The sequence below is a fragment of the Schistocerca americana genome, chromosome 2 (assembly GCF_021461395.2).
Source record: "Schistocerca americana isolate TAMUIC-IGC-003095 chromosome 2, iqSchAmer2.1, whole genome shotgun sequence".
Classification (NCBI taxonomy): domain Eukaryota; kingdom Metazoa; phylum Arthropoda; class Insecta; order Orthoptera; family Acrididae; genus Schistocerca; species Schistocerca americana.
This window is the reverse complement of record NC_060120.1, coordinates 816233313-816251592: the sequence shown is the minus strand read 5'-3', so window position 1 is coordinate 816251592 and position 18280 is coordinate 816233313. Positions and strand designations below refer to the sequence as shown.

The 18280-nt window shown below is 43.9% G+C and overlaps 1 protein-coding gene across 1 annotated transcript in view; it reads right to left on the bottom strand.

Annotated features, from left to right (window-relative positions):
* Positions 1-18280, bottom strand: part of LOC124595401 (NADP-dependent malic enzyme-like) — a 389313-nt gene that overhangs the window by 332355 nt on the left and 38678 nt on the right. Inside the window, exon 2 of the mRNA XM_047134129.1 lies at positions 2923-2982. Coding sequence (XP_046990085.1) covers positions 2923-2982 — 60 coding nt within the window. The remainder of the gene's footprint in view (positions 1-2922; positions 2983-18280) is intronic.

Genomic DNA, 18280 nt, shown 5'->3' with positions numbered 1-18280 from the left:
CTGTTTCCAGCTTCTGACCGAGTTTACGTCCCGAGAGTGGTATATGGCCGGGCTTCGGTGACGATATGGGGAGCAATCTAGTGGTATTCCATGGGCCCAATGATTATTCTGCAAGGTTGCATTACTGCCAAGGATAAAGTGGTCGTTTTGGCTGGTCAGGTACATCCCACGGCACAGTGTTTGTTCTACAGTGGTGATCCTTGTTCCAAGACGAAAGGGCCCTGCTCACACAGCTCGCATCGTCCAAGACTGGTTTTGTGAACCCGAGCATCAACTGTCGCATCTGTGCTGGCGACCACAGGGACTAGATATCAGTATTATAGAGCCTTTGTGATCTACTTTCGAGTGAAGGGATCGTGGTCTCTATGCACCACCATCATCGTTATCTGAACTAGCCTCTATTTTGCAGGAGGAATGCTGGAAGATTCAATTGGAAACAGTGCAGGACCCTATGTTTATCCATCTCGAGACAGTTGGAGGCTGTTTTGAATGCCCACGGTCTATTATTATTATTAGGTAACGTAATGTGTTTCCTGTTTCTGTGTTTCCATATTTTTGTCCATTTCCTGTACATGACACTATTCTTCAACATAGTGACCTATTCACTGTAAAGAACGATGTTTATATATATATATATATATATATATATATATATATATATATATATATATATATATATATATATATATATATAAGAAGTTTAGGCACTCTGAGGAAACGTGGACACATACTTTCCGCTTATCTGACGATTCGCTAATTGCGTCATTTATTCATAGAGAAAGAATGTTCGGCCTCGTCCGTCTTGCTACTTTAATCTCGTGATCCATCACATAAGTAATTTGCTCTGTTTCTCACTATTGACTGTAAGTAATGACTGAAACTATAGTTCGCCACAATTGTAGAAAATGCTTTTAGTAATTTAAGAATATTTAACCTGATTAAGAGGCTTCTGGCTACGAAACCGGTCGTTAAATAAATTATTTACAAGAGCAGGCCAAGCGGTTATAATTGAAGATTTTAGGACACACAAAAGTGAAGAACAAATGGGCATACATCATGAGAAGTGAGGATTCTACCAACGCACAGCAAGTGAAGTGATTGCAATCAGTAATAGCAGTTGCACTCCTGCAATTTACGTGAAGAGCAAGCCCTAACTTCTGCTGACTTCAGCCCTCGCGTAGTGTCGAGCAGCGGCGCTGTATGCTCCCTATGTATCATCAACTTTTCTCAGCCAAGGACTGTTTCTCCAAAAACTAGATGCTCAATAATCGCAAAAGTCGGTGCATGCCGTTCAGAAGCCCCATGCTACGTCTACGTCTACGTGATTACTCTGCTATTCAGAATTAAGTGCCTGGCAGAGGGTTCAAAGAACCACCTTCAAGCTATCTCTCTACCGTTCCACTCTCGCACTCTCGAACGGCGCGCGGGAAAAACGAGCACTTAATTTTTTTCCGTGCGAGCCCTGATTTCTCTTATTTTATCGTGATGATCATTTCTTCCTACGTAGCTGGATGTCAACAGAATGTTTTCGCGATCGGAGGAAAAAATTAGTGATTGAAATTTCATGAGATCTCGTCGCAACGAAAACACCTTTGTTTTAATGATTGCCACTCCAATTCACGTGTCATGTCTGTGGCACTATCTCCCCTATTTCGCTATAATACAAAACGAGTCGCCCTTCTTTGAACTTTTTCAATATCATCCGTCAGTCCCACCTGATACGGATCCCACACCGCCCAGCAATACTCCAGAATAGGGCAGACAAGTGTAGTGTAAGCAGTCTCTTTAGTAGATCTATTGAACCTTCTAAGTGTTCTGCCAATGAATCGCAGTCTTTGTTTGGCTCTACCTACAACATTATCTATGTGATCGTTCCATCTTAGTTTTTTGTAGTTGTTATCCCTAAGTATTTAGTTGAATTTACAGCCTTCAGATTTGTGTGACTTACCGCGTAATCGAAATTTAGCGGTTTTCTGAACTTGGCACTTTTCTTTATTCGGGATCAACTGCCACTTTTCGCACCACACAGATATCTTATCTAAATCATATTGCAATTCATTTTGGCCACCTGAAGACTTTAGAAGATGGTAAATGACAGCACCATCTGCAAATAATCTAAGAGGGCTACTCACGTTGTCTCCTGTGTCTTTAATGTAGATCAGGAACAATAGAGGGCCTATAACACTTCCTTGGGGAACACCGGATATTAATTATATTTTACTGGATGACTTTCCGTCTGTTACTACGAACTGTGCTCTTTCCGACAGAAAAAAACAGCTGTAAAACGTCTCACCGAAGATTTTCAGTGAACGTTTGGGTGGTAAAGTTCATTATTACTTAATAGGCACGTGTCTGTTTGCTCCCCACTTAACTGCACCATAGTACCCTTCGCTTCTGAGTATCATGCTCACCATGTTATTGGAAGACATTCTACTTGATCAACATGTACGTGGTTCCAACCTGTTGGTGCCCCTCCTCAGTTTGTTCGCGAACACGTGCATCACGCTTTCTCTGAAAGATACATGTGAAGAACTGGTCTTCTTTGCGAACAGCTTGTCCACCTGACTTGATGCCAATTAATTTCGATTTGTAAGGTCATGAGACAAGTCTCGTATCTGATACTGAAGAATATCCCCAGCCCAATAAAGGCTGGGGGACACCACTTTCAAAAACTGTTGTTAACGAAGTTCGTTGCGCAACTAAATACGAGTAAAATTATCACAAAATGTTTCTACTTGCAGCCAACTATAAATTTCCCTGTTTTGGCTTGTAATGTTCAGTTCAGTCGATTTCGGATGAGAATTTTCCATTTCAAAATGTTAGATTTCCCCATCTCGATAGCCGCGAAAGTTTGAACCACAATATCAGACACAACCAGTATGTCCAATTCCTTACTGCTACGATAAAAGACAAATGTCTTACCTTAAGGTGTATTTTGCCTCTTCTGAATGGTACAGAGAATATTTATCAGTGATGCTCATTCTGAAAAAGAAAGAACAGGGATAAAATTATTTTCAGGTCTGCCTGGAAATAATTGAAGGTTCTGCTGCAACTACAGTGATGCTTAATACTAACACTATTGAAAAAATGATCAAACGGTTTTCATTCGAATGCTGAATAAAGAAGCACAGTTACCGATAGAGCACGAATGGAGTGGGGAGAAGTGGAAAGTAGACAAGTAGATGAGCAGTTATTCCTTTATTTTGCAGGCAAAAGATATTACGCAGGCTGATACGCTCATAAAAATTCAGCACGAATTGAACATAGCAGCCTCCGAATCCAACTATGCTCCTTTATCTCGACGTTTCTTTATTTAAGCTTCATAGCTGCAGTCTATTATCTGGAAACCTACACAGGCAGTACACTGACATTTTTGTGGATTGTAAAAAATTCACACTATCTGACCAAAAGCATCCAGACACATATTAGTGGACATTAATGTGCGATGTGTTCACCTTTGGCTCTTATGTCGGCTTGAACTCCGCTGTGGGCACTTTCAACGGTGTGTCTGAATGGCTGTGCCGGCCGGAGTGGCCGCGCGGTTAAAGGCGCTACAGTCTGGAACCGCACGACCGCTACGGTCGCAGGTTCGAATCCTGCCTCGGGCATGGATGTGTGTGATGTCCTTAGGTTAGTTAGGTGTAAGTAGTTCTAAGTTCTAGGGGACTTATGACCACAGCAGTTGAGTCCCATAGTGCTCAGAGCCATTTGAACCATTTTTTGAATGGCTGTCGAGGCATGGCGGCCGTTTCTTCTTTAAGAGGGTCTGGTGCGAACTCGGGTTTCTATCTCATTCCAAAGGTGTTCCACTGGTTTCAAGTCGATACTCTGGGGAGCTAGTTCATTTCAGGAATGTTACTGTCCACAAACCATTGCATCACAGATGCCGCTTCATGACATGGTGCATTGTCATCCTGGTATAATGATCGTCTCCAATCCATGTCGCTGTTACTACTTCTTCACTGTCGAGGCAATACTCCCCGCCTCCTTTTATGCTGGCTGGTCAGCATCTCATGCCATCCAACAGTCTATTCCGCGTTACGTAAGAGTGTTCCGATACCTTTGATGAGATAGTGCGTACATTAATTATTCATTTCTGGTAATTATAAATATTACAAAAAATAAAAATTCCAATTCTACAAAAATGCTAATGCTACAGCTACTTTTTACCACCACTAAATTACTAGAAACCCCCCTTAACTAATTACCCTACTAGTAACACTACTTTTGGAGCTACATATTCTGTTCTGTTCATGTTCATTTATTAAGACGAATATAGGCTGTCCAGGTAACTGCACGGTCAGCGCAGCGAAATGGTCACCGAAGAGGACAGGATTCGATTCCCGCCAGGGATGATGATTTTCTTCGCTCGAGGACTGGGAGTTGTGTTGTCATTAAGTTCATATCGTCATAATTGACGTTTCACTGCTGAGATGACTGTCTGAGGAAGTCCAGAAAGCCAAAAAAATAAATGATGTCAGGGAGAAATTCTTATGTTCTTCTGCCTATGCTCGAAGTGTCCAATTCATTTTGCCATAGTTGTAATATGAGGTCTTCTATCATCTTTTCCTAATTGGCCTGAGTTACAGGTATCCTTCGAACTTCCATTTGGTTGCCTTTCTTTACCCAATAAAGGGCACCTTTCCCTGATTTCCAAGTTGAGTAGGCAAATTTCCAGAATTAATATCAATGCATCATTCGGGATCGTACAGTAGGCGCCTATTAATCTTAGTGGCACTTCTCATTCATCTCCGCTGACTATTCACAGAAGAGTTTTCACAAATGACCAGAAGAGCACTAATGTTTGCAAAAAAGGCCTCTCCTTTTTTTTTCCTTTCACGAACAGTACCAAGGTCAAAACAGAAAACTGTAGTGAAAAATCCATGTAGACATCACAGCCACATTGTAAATACCAAAACAGAGGAGGAACCCCGCCGCGCAGGATTAGCCGAGCTGTCTAAGGCGCTGCAGTCCTGGACTGTGTGGCTGGTCCCGGCGGAGGTTCGAGTCCTCCCTCGGGCATGGGTGTGTGTGTTTGTCCTTAGGATAATTTAGGTTAAGTAGTGTGTAAGCTTAGGGACTGATGACCTTAACAGTTAAGTCCCATAAGATTTCACACACATTTGAACATTTTTTTTTGGAGGAACCCCTTCTATTCGCGGTGTTTTACTTGAGTAAAATTAAACATGTATCACGATGAAAAAACTCGTTGAATCAGTTGCATACACAGTACCCGTATTTTATACACGTTTTATTATCGTCTCAGACACATACTTACTGATAAAAAAAAAGTGAAGCACACAGGAGTCACAGTCGGATGTCAATGTAATTTCATACACATACACACCATCGGCGGGTATGTAAATGATTAGTTGCAATTCTTTGTGACAGGTAGAACGACCACGAGAGTGCATCAGTATTGTTCGTGTTTTGTGTTCTTACCAGGTCTGCTAGGATATATAAGGGGCATGAACAGCTTCAGTTGGTGAATGATTACTATGAACGACACGACACAGAGATGCCGCGTCATCATGTGCTGGTGATGGGGAGTCAGTGTTACCAGCGTGTGACAGAGTTCGAAAGGGGCCTCATTGTGAATCTCCATTGGACCGGCTGGTCGAATCATGCGTTATCCAGATGTGGGAGTCATTCGGATGTAACAGTGATCCAACGGTGGGGAGCATGGGAACATGAGGGTCGGCATACAAAAGAGTCCAGCTGACCGCGTCTGATCATGACATGGGTGAATCACTGTTTGGGGATTGTGCACCAAACACATTGAAAACCCATTCACATTTGTGCCTGCCATCCGTGAACAAGTAATGGACTCCCTGCAATATTCTGTGGTATCCCACACTGTTGGCCAGAGACTAGCATAAGGCGAATAAGGAGATTACCATCCCATGCGTAGGCTGCCATTAACGCGACCGAGTGAGGTGGCGCAGTGGTTAGACACTGGACTCGCATTTGGGAGGACGACGGTTCAATCCCGCGTCCGGCCATCCTGATTTAGGTTTTCCGTGATATACTTAAATCGCTCCAGGCAAATTCCGGGATGGTTCCTTTCAAAGGGCACGGCCGACTTCCTTCCCCGTCCTTCCCTAATTCGATGAGACCGATGACCTCGCTGTCTGGTCTCCTTCCCCAAAACAACCAACCAAGCATTAACGCGACAACATAAACGGCTGCGTCTGGAGCAGTCCCATGACCAGGAAGCATGGACTGCTGACGAATGGCGTCGCACAGTGTCCAGCAATGAACCGCAGTTCTGTATGACCGCGTATGACCATCGTCGGCGAGTATGGCGGCCATAGGGGCGCTTTCCAATTCTTTATATGTGCTGGAAAGGCATAGTGCCTTTACTCCTTGTGTCACGGCTGGTAGTGATTTACAGAATTCTGACAGCACAGTTTCACGTCACGGACATCCTGCGTCCTCTTGTGTTACCTCTCTTGTGACAGTATCACGGTATCAGTTTTCAACAGGGCAATGTTCGCCCACACAAAGCACGTGCCTCTATGAACAGCGTGCGTGATGTTGAGGCACTCCCATGGCCGGCAAGATCCTTGGATCCGTTCCCGATGGAATACGTGTTGGACCAGCTCGGATATCAGCTCCATCGTGATGTCCGTGATGTTGAGGTACTCCCATGGCCAGCAAGATCCTTGGATCCATCCCCAACGATGATGATGATGTTTGGTTTGTGTAGCGCTCAACTGCGCTGTCATCAGCGCCCATACAAAGTCCCAATTTTTACACAGTCCAACGATTAATGATAATGATGATGAAATGATGAGGACAACACAAACACCCAGTCCCCAGGCAGAGAAAATCCCCAACCTGGCCCATCCACGATGGAATACGTGTTGATCAACTCGGATATGAACTCCAACGCACTACCAGTACCGAGGATATCAATGACCGGTTACGACAGTTGTGTCCCAACTTTCCTCAGCAGATGATGCAACAGCTTTATGACACTATTCCCAATCGACTCGGCGAGTGCATCCAGGCCGGAGTGGTTGCAGTTTCATACAAATAAATCTCAGCCATGGTCTAGGGGTAGCGTCTTTGATTAGTAATCAAAACGTTCTCGGTCTGGAATCCTGCCACTGCTTAAATTCAGAAAAAAAAAGAATCAGCAATGGCACCCGAAGACTTCCGGCATGAAACGTCACCCTCATTCTGCCAACTGCTTTGTCAAAGAGAGTCGAGGAGCGAGCATAGGTTAAGGGCACTTTCTTGCCCTTGGGATGGGAAACTGCCCATAAAGTCTAAACAAACAGCAGTTATCAACGGCATGAGGATTCAGAAGGCAACGGAAACCTCTGCATTAAAGACACATAATGTGTTCCCATAAGACATGTGGCCTGTAACTGATATAGTGTCATCTTGATCTCTTCATTGACAAAAGATTCCGGGCTAGTCCCCATTTGGATCTCCGGGGGGGAACTGCCAAGTGGGAGGTGACCAATAGAAAAATATTGAATAACAAACGAAATGATAATGTTCTACGAGTCGGGCCATGGAATGTCAGAAGTCTGAAGGTGATAGGGAAACTAGAAATGATGGAGTGATGAAGAGTAGGCTGAACTTTAAGAAATTAGTCATGAAGAATCAGTCTGCAAAAATGTGGAATACGAAAGTTCTAAAGAATGAAGAGATGCGCTTGAAGATCTCTGAGGGTATAGATACTGCGATAAGAAATATCTCAGTAGGCATTTCAGTTGAAGAGGAATGGGGATTTCTAAAAATGGCAATCACAGAAGTTGGAAAGAAAACCATAGGTACAATGACGGTAACTGCGAAGAAACCATGGGTAACGTAAGAAATACTTCAGTTGCTCGGTGAGAGAAGGAAGAACAAAAAGGTTCAGGGAAATTCTGGAATACAGAAATACAAGTCACTTAGTAAAGAAGTTAATTAGAAATGCAAGGAAACTAAGGCGAAATGGCTAAAGGAAAAACATGAAGGAATCGAAAAAGAAATGATCGTCGGAAGGACTGATTCAGCATATAGAAAGGTCAAGACAACATTCGGTGAAATTACAAAGAAAGGTGGTAACGTTAAGAGTACAATGGGAATTCTACTGTTAAGTTCAGAGGAGAGAGCAGATAGGTGGAAATAGTACACAGAAGTCCTCTAGGAGTCAGTGTAGAAGAGGTAGTGGCTCCAGTATTAAAATCAGAATTTCAAAGAGCTATGGAAACTCACAATCGAATAAAGCAGAAGGGATAGATATCATTCCATCAGAATTTCTAAAATCATTGGGGAAACTGGCAACGAAACGACTCTTCACGTAGGTGTGTTGAATGTATAAGTCTGGTAATATACCATGAGACTTTCGGAAAAACATCATCAACACAATTCCGAAGACTGCAAGAGCCAAAGAGTGTGGGAATTATCATACAATTAGCTTAACATCTCATGCATCCATGTGGGTGACAAGAAAAATACACAGAAGAATGGAAAAGAAAATTGAAGATGTGTTAGATGATGATCAGTTTGACTTTAGAAGAGGCAAAGACACCAGAGTGGGAGTTCTGACGTTGCGATAGACAAGGGAAGCAAGATTAAAGAAAAATCAAGATACGTTCATAGAATTTGTCGGCTTGGGAAAAGAGTTTGATAGTGTCAAATGGTGCAAGATGTTTGACATTCTGAGAAAAATAGGGATCGCCTATAGGAAAAGTGGGTAACATACAATGTGTACAAGAACCAAGAGGGAACAAGAACGAAGTGCTCGGATTAAAAAGGTGTAAGAGAGTGTAGTCTTTCACTGTTACTGTTCAATGTACAGTATACATCGAAGGGGCAATGCCTGAAGTAAAATGAAGGTTCCAGAGCGGAATTAAAATTCAGAATCAACCGATGTTAATGATGAGATTCGCTGATGACATTGTTGTCCTCACTGAAAGTGAAGAAGAATTACAGGACCTGCTGAGTGGAATGGACAGTCTATTGAGTGCAGGATATGGATTAAGAGAAAATCGACGAAAAAGAAAGCAATGAGAAATAGCAGACATGAGGACAGCGAGAAATTGAACATCAGGACTGGTGATCACGAAGCAGATGGAATTAAGAATTTCCCATGACGGACGGAGCAAGGAGGACGTAAAAAGCAGACTCGCAGTGAAAAAAGGACGTCCGTGGCCAAGAGAGATTTCCTAGTATCAAACTTAGGTCTAAATTTGAGGAAGAAAGAGAATGTACGTTTGGAGCACAGCACTGTGTGGTAGTGAAACATCGGCTGTGGAAAATCCAGACAAGAAGAGAATCGAAGCGTTTTAGATGTAGTGCTACAGAACAATGTCGAAAATTAGTTGGATCGATAAGGGGAAGAATGACGAGGTTCTCCGCAGAATCGGCGAGGAAATGAACATAAGGAAGACACTGACAAGAAGAAGGGACAGGCTGATACGTCTGTTAAGATTAAGACATCATGGAATAGCTTCCGTTATACTAGAAGGAGAAAAAGACTCATACTGCCAAATCTCCGTAAATTTTGCTTCAATCACTAAAATGATATTACATACTCACTCAGCCAGTGAATATTTACGTCTCTCAATCATCATCATCATATTGAAGTAAGCACTCTCCTTAAAATGGTTTTAGAATGGAGTGTACTTTTTGTCTAGAGCACGTCACAGTGCAGATCTGACTCACTGCCACATCCTCCTCGTGCATATTCGTCTAAGCAGTAGACAGTACGCTGGACGGCTGCGGTACTGGATAACCTCCAGCTTGTCCACATGACATCAAAGGACGTCCATCTAAATACACAGGGTCAGCTCGACGTTGGAGCACAAGAAATGGTGTGCACCTGATTACATCGATGGCTGACGCCACCTACTGGGGGCTCGACTGCTGGGACGTAAGACACTGCATCGAGCTCTGTTTTCCACAAACTAAAATGGCCAGTGGTGGGATGCGTGAATGCTGCCAGTGGCGTACAGAGCAGTCATCTGTTGTATAGTGATCATCAGCGGCCGTATAATTCGCTACCGTTATCTGTCGAGCTGGAGAGCATGAAAACGCCAAGGGTTTTTCATGACCATTAGCTACAGTACGTATTGAGGGAGATCTGAACCGCAAACGACAGCTCTGGGAGCGTTTATTAGAGCCTTTGTTATCGCTTCTCCTTCAAGTACTTCTCACGTCTTATTTCAACAGTACAGTGCCGGGTCATGTGGCACAAGGAGTCTAGAATACAACTGCTCTGCAATTTCCTCAGTACTGCAGAAACACTTTTTTTGACACTTTGGTGAGTTGCAAGAAGGCAGGGTGAAGAGAGAGGCTTTACGCCATACTGAAGTCTCAGATTCAGAGGTCATAAAAAGTTATACAACCCTAACGTAATCTAATGCATAAATTACCTTTTAGGCACTTGCATCATTCTTGGTACTGAATCTTTACAAACACTTGTGCCTCACCACAGTGAACTGATTTTCGATGACTTATACGCGCAATCATTCCTAATCACTTAATACAAGGTGTACATATAATCCCGACAACACTTTCAATTATTTATTGCACAAGAACCAAAAATTGTATAGATATCATACATATCTCATTTTAAGGAGAAACTCTGAAAGGTTTTTTTCATGTATACCGCCACAGCGCAGTTTGGAAATTTGCCGATAGTCAACACCAGGAGCAAACATGGCGAGTTCACGAGCGGAGAGAGCTTTCTGTGCGTTGGAGTTAAAAATGGCCTCCCCGGTCACCAGATCTCACTCCGTGTGACTTTTTCCAGTGGGGACACATTAAAAATGGTTCAAATGGCTCTGAGCACTATGGGACTCAACTTCTGAGGTCATTAGTCCCCTAGAACTTAGAACCAGTTAAACGTAACTAACCTAAGGACATCACACACTTCCAAGCCCGAGGTAGGATTCGAATCTGCGACCGTAGCGGTCTCGCGGTTCCAGACTGCAGCGCCTAGAACCGCACGGCCACTTAGACCGGGCGACACATTAAAGATCTGCTGTATGATCGCCTCAACCACGTGATGTAGCATCTACCGCGTGATGTAACAGAGCTCCGGGAGAAAATAGGGGTAAGGACTGCCACAGTCGACAATGTCATGCTGTGACGGTTATGGCAAGAATTCGATTACCGTATTGACATCTGCCGAGTCACTCATGGTTCGCATAACGAATGTTTGTAAAAAAAACTTTCAGAGTTTCTCTTCAAAACGCAATATGTATGACATCTGTACAGTGTTTAGTTCTTGTGCAATAAATAATTGGAAGTGTTCCCGGATTTTATGTACACCCCGTATATTAAAATTCATTTAAAGAAATTCACTGAAACGAGATGAATTGAATCAATGGAGATGAAAGAAACGAAGATATAATGGAATTAATCAGAATTGTTGATGTGAGCCGGCCGAAGTGGCCGAACGGTTCTAGGCGCTACAGTCTGGAACCGCGCGACCGCTACGGTCGCAGGTTCGAATCCTGCCTCAGGCATGGATGTATGTGATGTCCTTAGATTAGTTAGGTTTAGGTAGTTCTAAGTTCTAGGGGACTAATGACCTCAGATGTTAAGTCCCATAGTGCTCAGAGCCATTTAAACCATTTTGTTGATGTGATACCAGGATTTATCATCAAAGACATCTGCTTGCAGGTACTGTACAAGTATGGAAAATGACAAATAACAACATAACGCCACTAACTGCTTCGTTGTGTGCTTTATGATGATTTACAGTTCCCAGTTGTGTATGTCTTCATTTCCGCTAACGCAGAGGTGGTGTACGCAATAATAACAGAATTTAATGTCTGCATAACATGTGTCACATTTGTATTCCTCACCTTCTGTAACATCGGAGGACCCTCGATGAGATAGAAAAGATTTACTGCGGGCATAACTCATTGTCTTAACCAAGTACTTGTTTCGTCATTTACATTGTGATCCAACGCTAGTGAGAATTGCTAGCAATGAAGGGAGACCACATGCTGTCATCAATGAAAACTGTCTAGCAAATGAAATTCCCTTTGTCCAGATGGCCAAACAGGAACCTATTAGGAATATACGAAAATACACTCAAAAATGAGGTACGTAATTGCTACTGGATCTGTCTGTGATTGTGCAAATGGTTCAAATGGCTCTGAGCACTATGGGACTCAACTGCTGAGGTCATTAGTCCCCTAGAACTTAGAACTAGTTAAACCTAACTAACCTAAGGACATCACAAACATCCATGCCCGAGGCAGGATTCGAACCTGCGACCATAGCGGTCTTGCGGTTCCAGGCTGCAGCGCCTTTAACCGCACGGTCACTTCGGCCGGCTGTCTGTGATTGTCTAATAAGCTTCGGATTCATTAATTTTCGTTACTGCAAACTTCAGGTGTACATAAATATGTAAATCGAAGCCAGACTCCACAATATACGTTCCTAACTGAAGCTAGTGCGGTGGCGGTTCGAATCCTACTGCTAAAAGAAATCCTCATCGTCATTATTTCACTGGTAACGGAAATAGATGTAGTGCAGTGCAGTGTCTGATCAACAAATTGTCTACCTGCCAAGTCCTGAATTAATCACAAACGTCTGTGCACCATCTTGTGGGATGAGGAAGTATGCCATTGTTAGCAGCTATCATTTCGTGGAGCGAGACCTTGAGCAGAGTAACTAACTTGATATTATGTACAGCCATCCAGATTTCATTTTCTCCTTCCTTTTGTCTTCGATAACAATTCAAACACGCTTCATGTACGTTCTTAATTGATGTACACTGAGGAGATATACGTGCAAAACTCATACTTTTCGAATGGAAATGTGTCAAACTAATACGAATAAGAATCTAGCGTACGACTCATTTCCAGAATAAATTTTCACTTTGCAGTGGAGTGTTTACTGTTTTGAAACTTCCTGGCAGATTAAAACTGCTTGCCGGATAGGGACTCGAACTGCGATTGCTCTACCCACTGAGCTACCCACTCACGACACACGAACCACTCTCACAATTTTTGGGAGGTAAGGGAGAGAAACTGGCAGATGTAAGGCTGTGAGGGCGCGTCGTGAGTTGCGGCTGGATAGATCAGTCGGTAGAGCAAATGCGTGCGAAAGAGAAACGTCCCGAGTTCGAGTACCTATCCGGCACGCAGTTTAAATCTGCCAGGAAGTTTCAATTAATTATTGCGTTATTTAGTGCAATTTATCAGTAGAATTCTATACCAAACCAGCGTGCACTGCATGTGATAGGTATGATCTCGTGAATCGTACGTGGATATTTGATACCTTCACAACAAACTGTTCAAATGGCTCTGAGCACTATGGGACTTAACATCTATGGTCATCAGTCCCCTAGAACTTAGAACTACTTAAACCTAACTAACCTAAGGACATCACACAACACCCAGCCATCACGAGGCAGAGAAAATCCCTGACCCCGCCGGGAATCGAACCCGGGAACCAACAAACTGTGAGAGAGTGGGTGGCAAAGAGGGAAGGGAGAGTGAGCCGATGCGTAAAGTGTTGCGACAGATGTTTTATCATTCCTTGGATAAAAACGATGTATTTGGGTGAGTAAATGTACAGAGATTGCAGGAAAACAGCTGGTATAAGCAACTGCAAAATTGTGGCGTACCTGACAAATGCCAAAATGTGAACCTCGAAGCCAATACACCCTGTAAAACAGAGTTGGTGACGATCTGTGGCGCAGTTGACATAGGAGCACAATGCTGGAGAAGGAACAACTGCTTTGGAGCACATTTCTCTTTATACCTTTTGTCAGCAGTTCAATAGAGAGGCTATCACTTATTCTTTAACACTGAGCATGTGGATGCCGCAATTGAAAAACAGAAAAATGCGAACGAATTGCCTGGTCAAAAGCAACAAGTTTACTGTTATACCATGACTATTTTCTTGCCAGTATACTTCGTCCTCAAGAGAACGGCTGCTCGACTCTTGCATTTAAGGATACACTCTCGTTGTGACGGTGAGATTACGCTGCAGATGTTCAAATCACTTAAGGGACTGCAGCCGGATGAGGTCATCGACAACCGTCGATATTTCGGCAGGGACACGAACGGCAGGGTGAGCTGCTGTCGAAATATCGGCGGTTATCGACGACCTCGCCTGGCAGCCTTCTCGTAAGTGATTTGAACACTGTATACGCCGGGGGACCCTCAGGTCTCATAAGCTGTATATGATGTTCAGCAGAGCCTCCCTGGTTATTACAGAAGGCAACACGAAATATCTAATATGTGAAGCTTTTTTTTTTTTGGGGGGGGGGGGGGTCGTCAGTATTCTGAGTGGCTTGATGCGGCCCGCCAAGAATTCCTCTCCTGTGCCAATCTCTTCATCTTAGAGTAACACTTGGATCCTACGCCCTCAATTATTTGGTGGGTCTGTTCCAGGTACGAAGATGTGTAATACGACAGTATTATTAATCATCATTTGCAATCTTCAATGACTAATCTATTTCCCACCAGTCCTGATACGGTTTCCACTGCGCGACTATGTCCGCAGCTCGTGGTCTAGGGGCTAGCGTTGCTGTCTCTGGATCACGGGGTCCCGGGTTCGATTCCCGGCCGGGTTGGGGATTTTCTCTGCCCAGGGACTGGGTGTTTGTGTTGTCCTCATCATTTCATCGTCATCATCATCATCATTTGTGAGAGCGACTAGATTGGACTGAGAAAAGGAAATGGACTGTGTAAAAATTGGGACTTCGTACGGGCGTTGATGGCCTCACAGTTGAGCGCCCCACAAACAAAACATCATCATCACTGCACGACTATTGTCAATGGCACAAGTCTATACGGGATGGTTTTAGTAGCAGGTGTATGATGAAAAATTTCAAATAATTTTCTAGCCCCCACGTTCACAGTATTTCAATCACGTCGCACACATGACAGAAAGTATCAAATGCCATCTGTGAGCTAACTCATTTACAATAACTGTGTGTCAGTTGTAAGTACTCGGGCGGCAATGCGAGGGCCGATACGGAACACTGCTCCTGGCCACAACCATTCTGAATACGAGAACCCTGACTACTGGGCACGATAGCATCACAAATGCAAACGCGCGATATAATGGGTGAACCCGAAACACACCGACAAAATTTTGGAGGTTGTAAAATGTAAACTTTCACGGCCGGAGATGTCACAGTTAATAAAGAATTCCGGGCTGTTATGCCGTGGCTGAATGGATTTCATATTTAAATGCAGCGTTTCGTCCCAATCTGCCCAGGAAATTTTCAAGGGGGATCGAACTTCTTTGAGTGTCAGAGTCACACCCTGGCTCCCAACAGATGGACGCGCTACTTGGGACGAAAGTTGGATTTGAATGTGAAATCCATTCAACCACTGCATAACAGCCCGGAACATTTTCTTAATTGTCATTTCGGAAATTGTTCAGTGATATTTTCCTATAACGAGACGCCAGAGACCATGGATCCCATATTACCAGAAAATCCCTAAGAACAATCTGAGTTTGGGTTCACTCATTTTAGCAGTGTGTCCCGCGCGTTGTGTCACCTTGCTGATTCTCTCCTTCTCCTGTGTTCATCACGTTTACTAGCTTCTGTAAGTGATAACCCGATACTGGGTGTTGTTGACTCGTATGAATGGCCATCATTAAGTTCAGGTAAATAATGGCCACCTCTTCTGAGAGCACGGCATGCGATTACGATCACACTGTTCGCAGTTTAAAAAATTTGCTCGAAACGACAGATGTTACAAGTCTACTCGACACTGTCGTCGCGCGACTGCAGTTCGTCATCTTCGCTATAATACACATGGGTAGAATGTTATTGTGCGTAACTGAATAATTACTTCGCCAATGTAAATACCATTTCACTCGTTGAAGTTTCATTAGTTATGCCTGTTACAGGGCCTCAAGTAATCGTTCGCAACGCTGTCTATAATCATTATCCGTTACTCGGCTCTCACTCTTTAAGTTCGTACGTCACTTGTAAAACAGACTTCGGTACACACTTTATGATCAAAAGCATCCAGACACTCCTATTCAATGCCCAACTGACCACAAGATGTCACTAGAGGCCGCCCTGCTAATATAAAAGAAGGCAGGGTGTACTTTATTGTCAGTTGACTAGCAGCAACAGCGGAATGGATAAGTCAGGACAGCTCCGTGACTTCAAACGTCGACTAGTCATTGGATGTCACCTAAGTAACATATCAATCAAGGACATTTAATCCCTTCTAAAGCAGCTCCAGTCGACAATTGGTACTGTGACTGTGAAATGAAAACCCGAACGAACAACAACTGTCAACTCTGATCCTCACCCCCCCATCCTTTCCTCTGTCCTTTCCCTGGGCTCCCTCTTCCACCCTCCCCCCTCTTCCATCCTGTTTTCTCCCTCTCCCTACCTCCCTTCTCCCCCCCCCCCCTCGGGTCCTTTTGTAGTCCCCTCCTCTGCCTTTCCCCACTCCCTGTCGCATCAGCCCAGCACCGCCCCCCCCCCCTCCCCTCTTATGGGTCCTCGTCCACCATCGCCTCCTTTCCCCCCTTCTACCCCTTCGTTTTTCCTCTCCTTCCCCCTTTTCATTTTCCCATCATCTGTCCAGGTTCCCCCCACCTGCCCTCGGCTGTGATATGTCATATTTGCCAACTTTTTAGTGCAGTGTTCAAGTGAATGTTCAGTGTTGTTCGTCTTTCCAAAGTGTTGCGAACAGAAATCGTGCTGTCACTGGGTGTGAATTTTATGTCTCTTGCGAACAGAAACCAGACTGTCATCGTGTTCTTTGATTGTCTGTCTATTATTTTGCCTGTCTGCTTCATATGTATTTTATTAGCATCATCATCCCTTTGTTTCTATGTTTTAAGTTCCACGTTTTTTTCCGCCATGTTACCATTTAAGTCTCCGATTTTATCGCCTGTTTTTATTGTTTATTATCTTCATCTTTTTTAAACAAATTCGGGGGGAATCGAAACTCAATAAAGAAAAAAGAAAAAAAAACCAACAACAACTGCTAGGCAAAGACTAAGTAGACTTCATTTACGGACGGACGGTGAGCGTCGAGCATCGAGCATAGCGGGGGGGGGGGGGGGGGGGGGGGAGCTGTAAAAAACCGCATATATCAACGGAAGGAATCGCTCGTGAGTTCCACAGAACTACCAGCAGTCCAGCTAGCATAATTACTGTCCATAGGGAGTTTAAAAGAATGAGGTACAATGATGGAGCAGGTCCTCATAACTCACACATTTCTGTGGTCTTTATTAAGCGGTATTTGAAATGGTGTAAAGTGCGACGCTACTGGACAGTGGATGACTGGAAATGAGTGATTTGGAGTGATGAATCACGCTATTCCCTATGGTAATCCGCTGGAAGTGTTTGGTTTTGGCGAATTCCTGGAGAACGTTAGTGCCAACAGCGAAGTGCCAACAGTACAGTATCGTGGATGTGGTCTTATGGTATTGGGATGATTTTCGTGGTTTGAGTGCGGTCTCCTTATCGTGCTTAAGCAAGAGCTAAATTTGGAAAAAAATGGATACATTTTAAAGCATTCCGTACTACGTATGGCAGAGAATCAGTTGTGAGACGATGATGTTTATATCAGCATGAAAATGCACCCCGTCAAAAAGCAACAGCCGTGAGGCAGTATTTGACAATAAAATCCCTGAAATGGACTAACCCGGCCAGAGTCCCGATCTGATTCCAACGAAACACTTTTGGGATTTTTTAGAACGTCTATTTCGCTCCAGACCCAAGCATCCAACGTCACTACATTATTTGGTTTCGGATGTTGAGGGAGAATGGTCTGCCACGCTTCCACAGACATTCACACACGTCAAAGCGTCCTCAGGAGATTTCAGGCCGTCAGGTGAACGGTGGACACGCTCGGTATTAATTTCTACTTACAGTTATCCAGATATTCTGAACAGAAAGTGTACAAAGCCCATGCACCATAGCTACTGGAAGCACATATCCGCTTTATATGCTTATACTGGGTACACCAGAACGGTATGTTAAACATCGAAAGTTTGTGGAGGACGTCTTGAGGAAGCGAGTTACGGCAGGAATCCTCGTCCAGAAAGATCATGCAACGACGCAACAGCGTCAAAGCTAAAGTGGCCAACGCCTGATGCTAGGCCACCCTTTTGGCAGCAAGCCTGAGATTGTTCGTTGACGGATCGCAAACGGAAATTATCACGATAGGGCGTTAGATGGTGTCTAACTCGTCCACGCTAGTCAAAACAACGGTGTAACACCGAGCGAGGTGGCGCAGTGGCTAGCACACTGGACTAGCATTCGGGAGGACGATGGTTAAACCCTGCGTCTGGCCATCCTGATTTAGATTTCCGTGATTTCCCT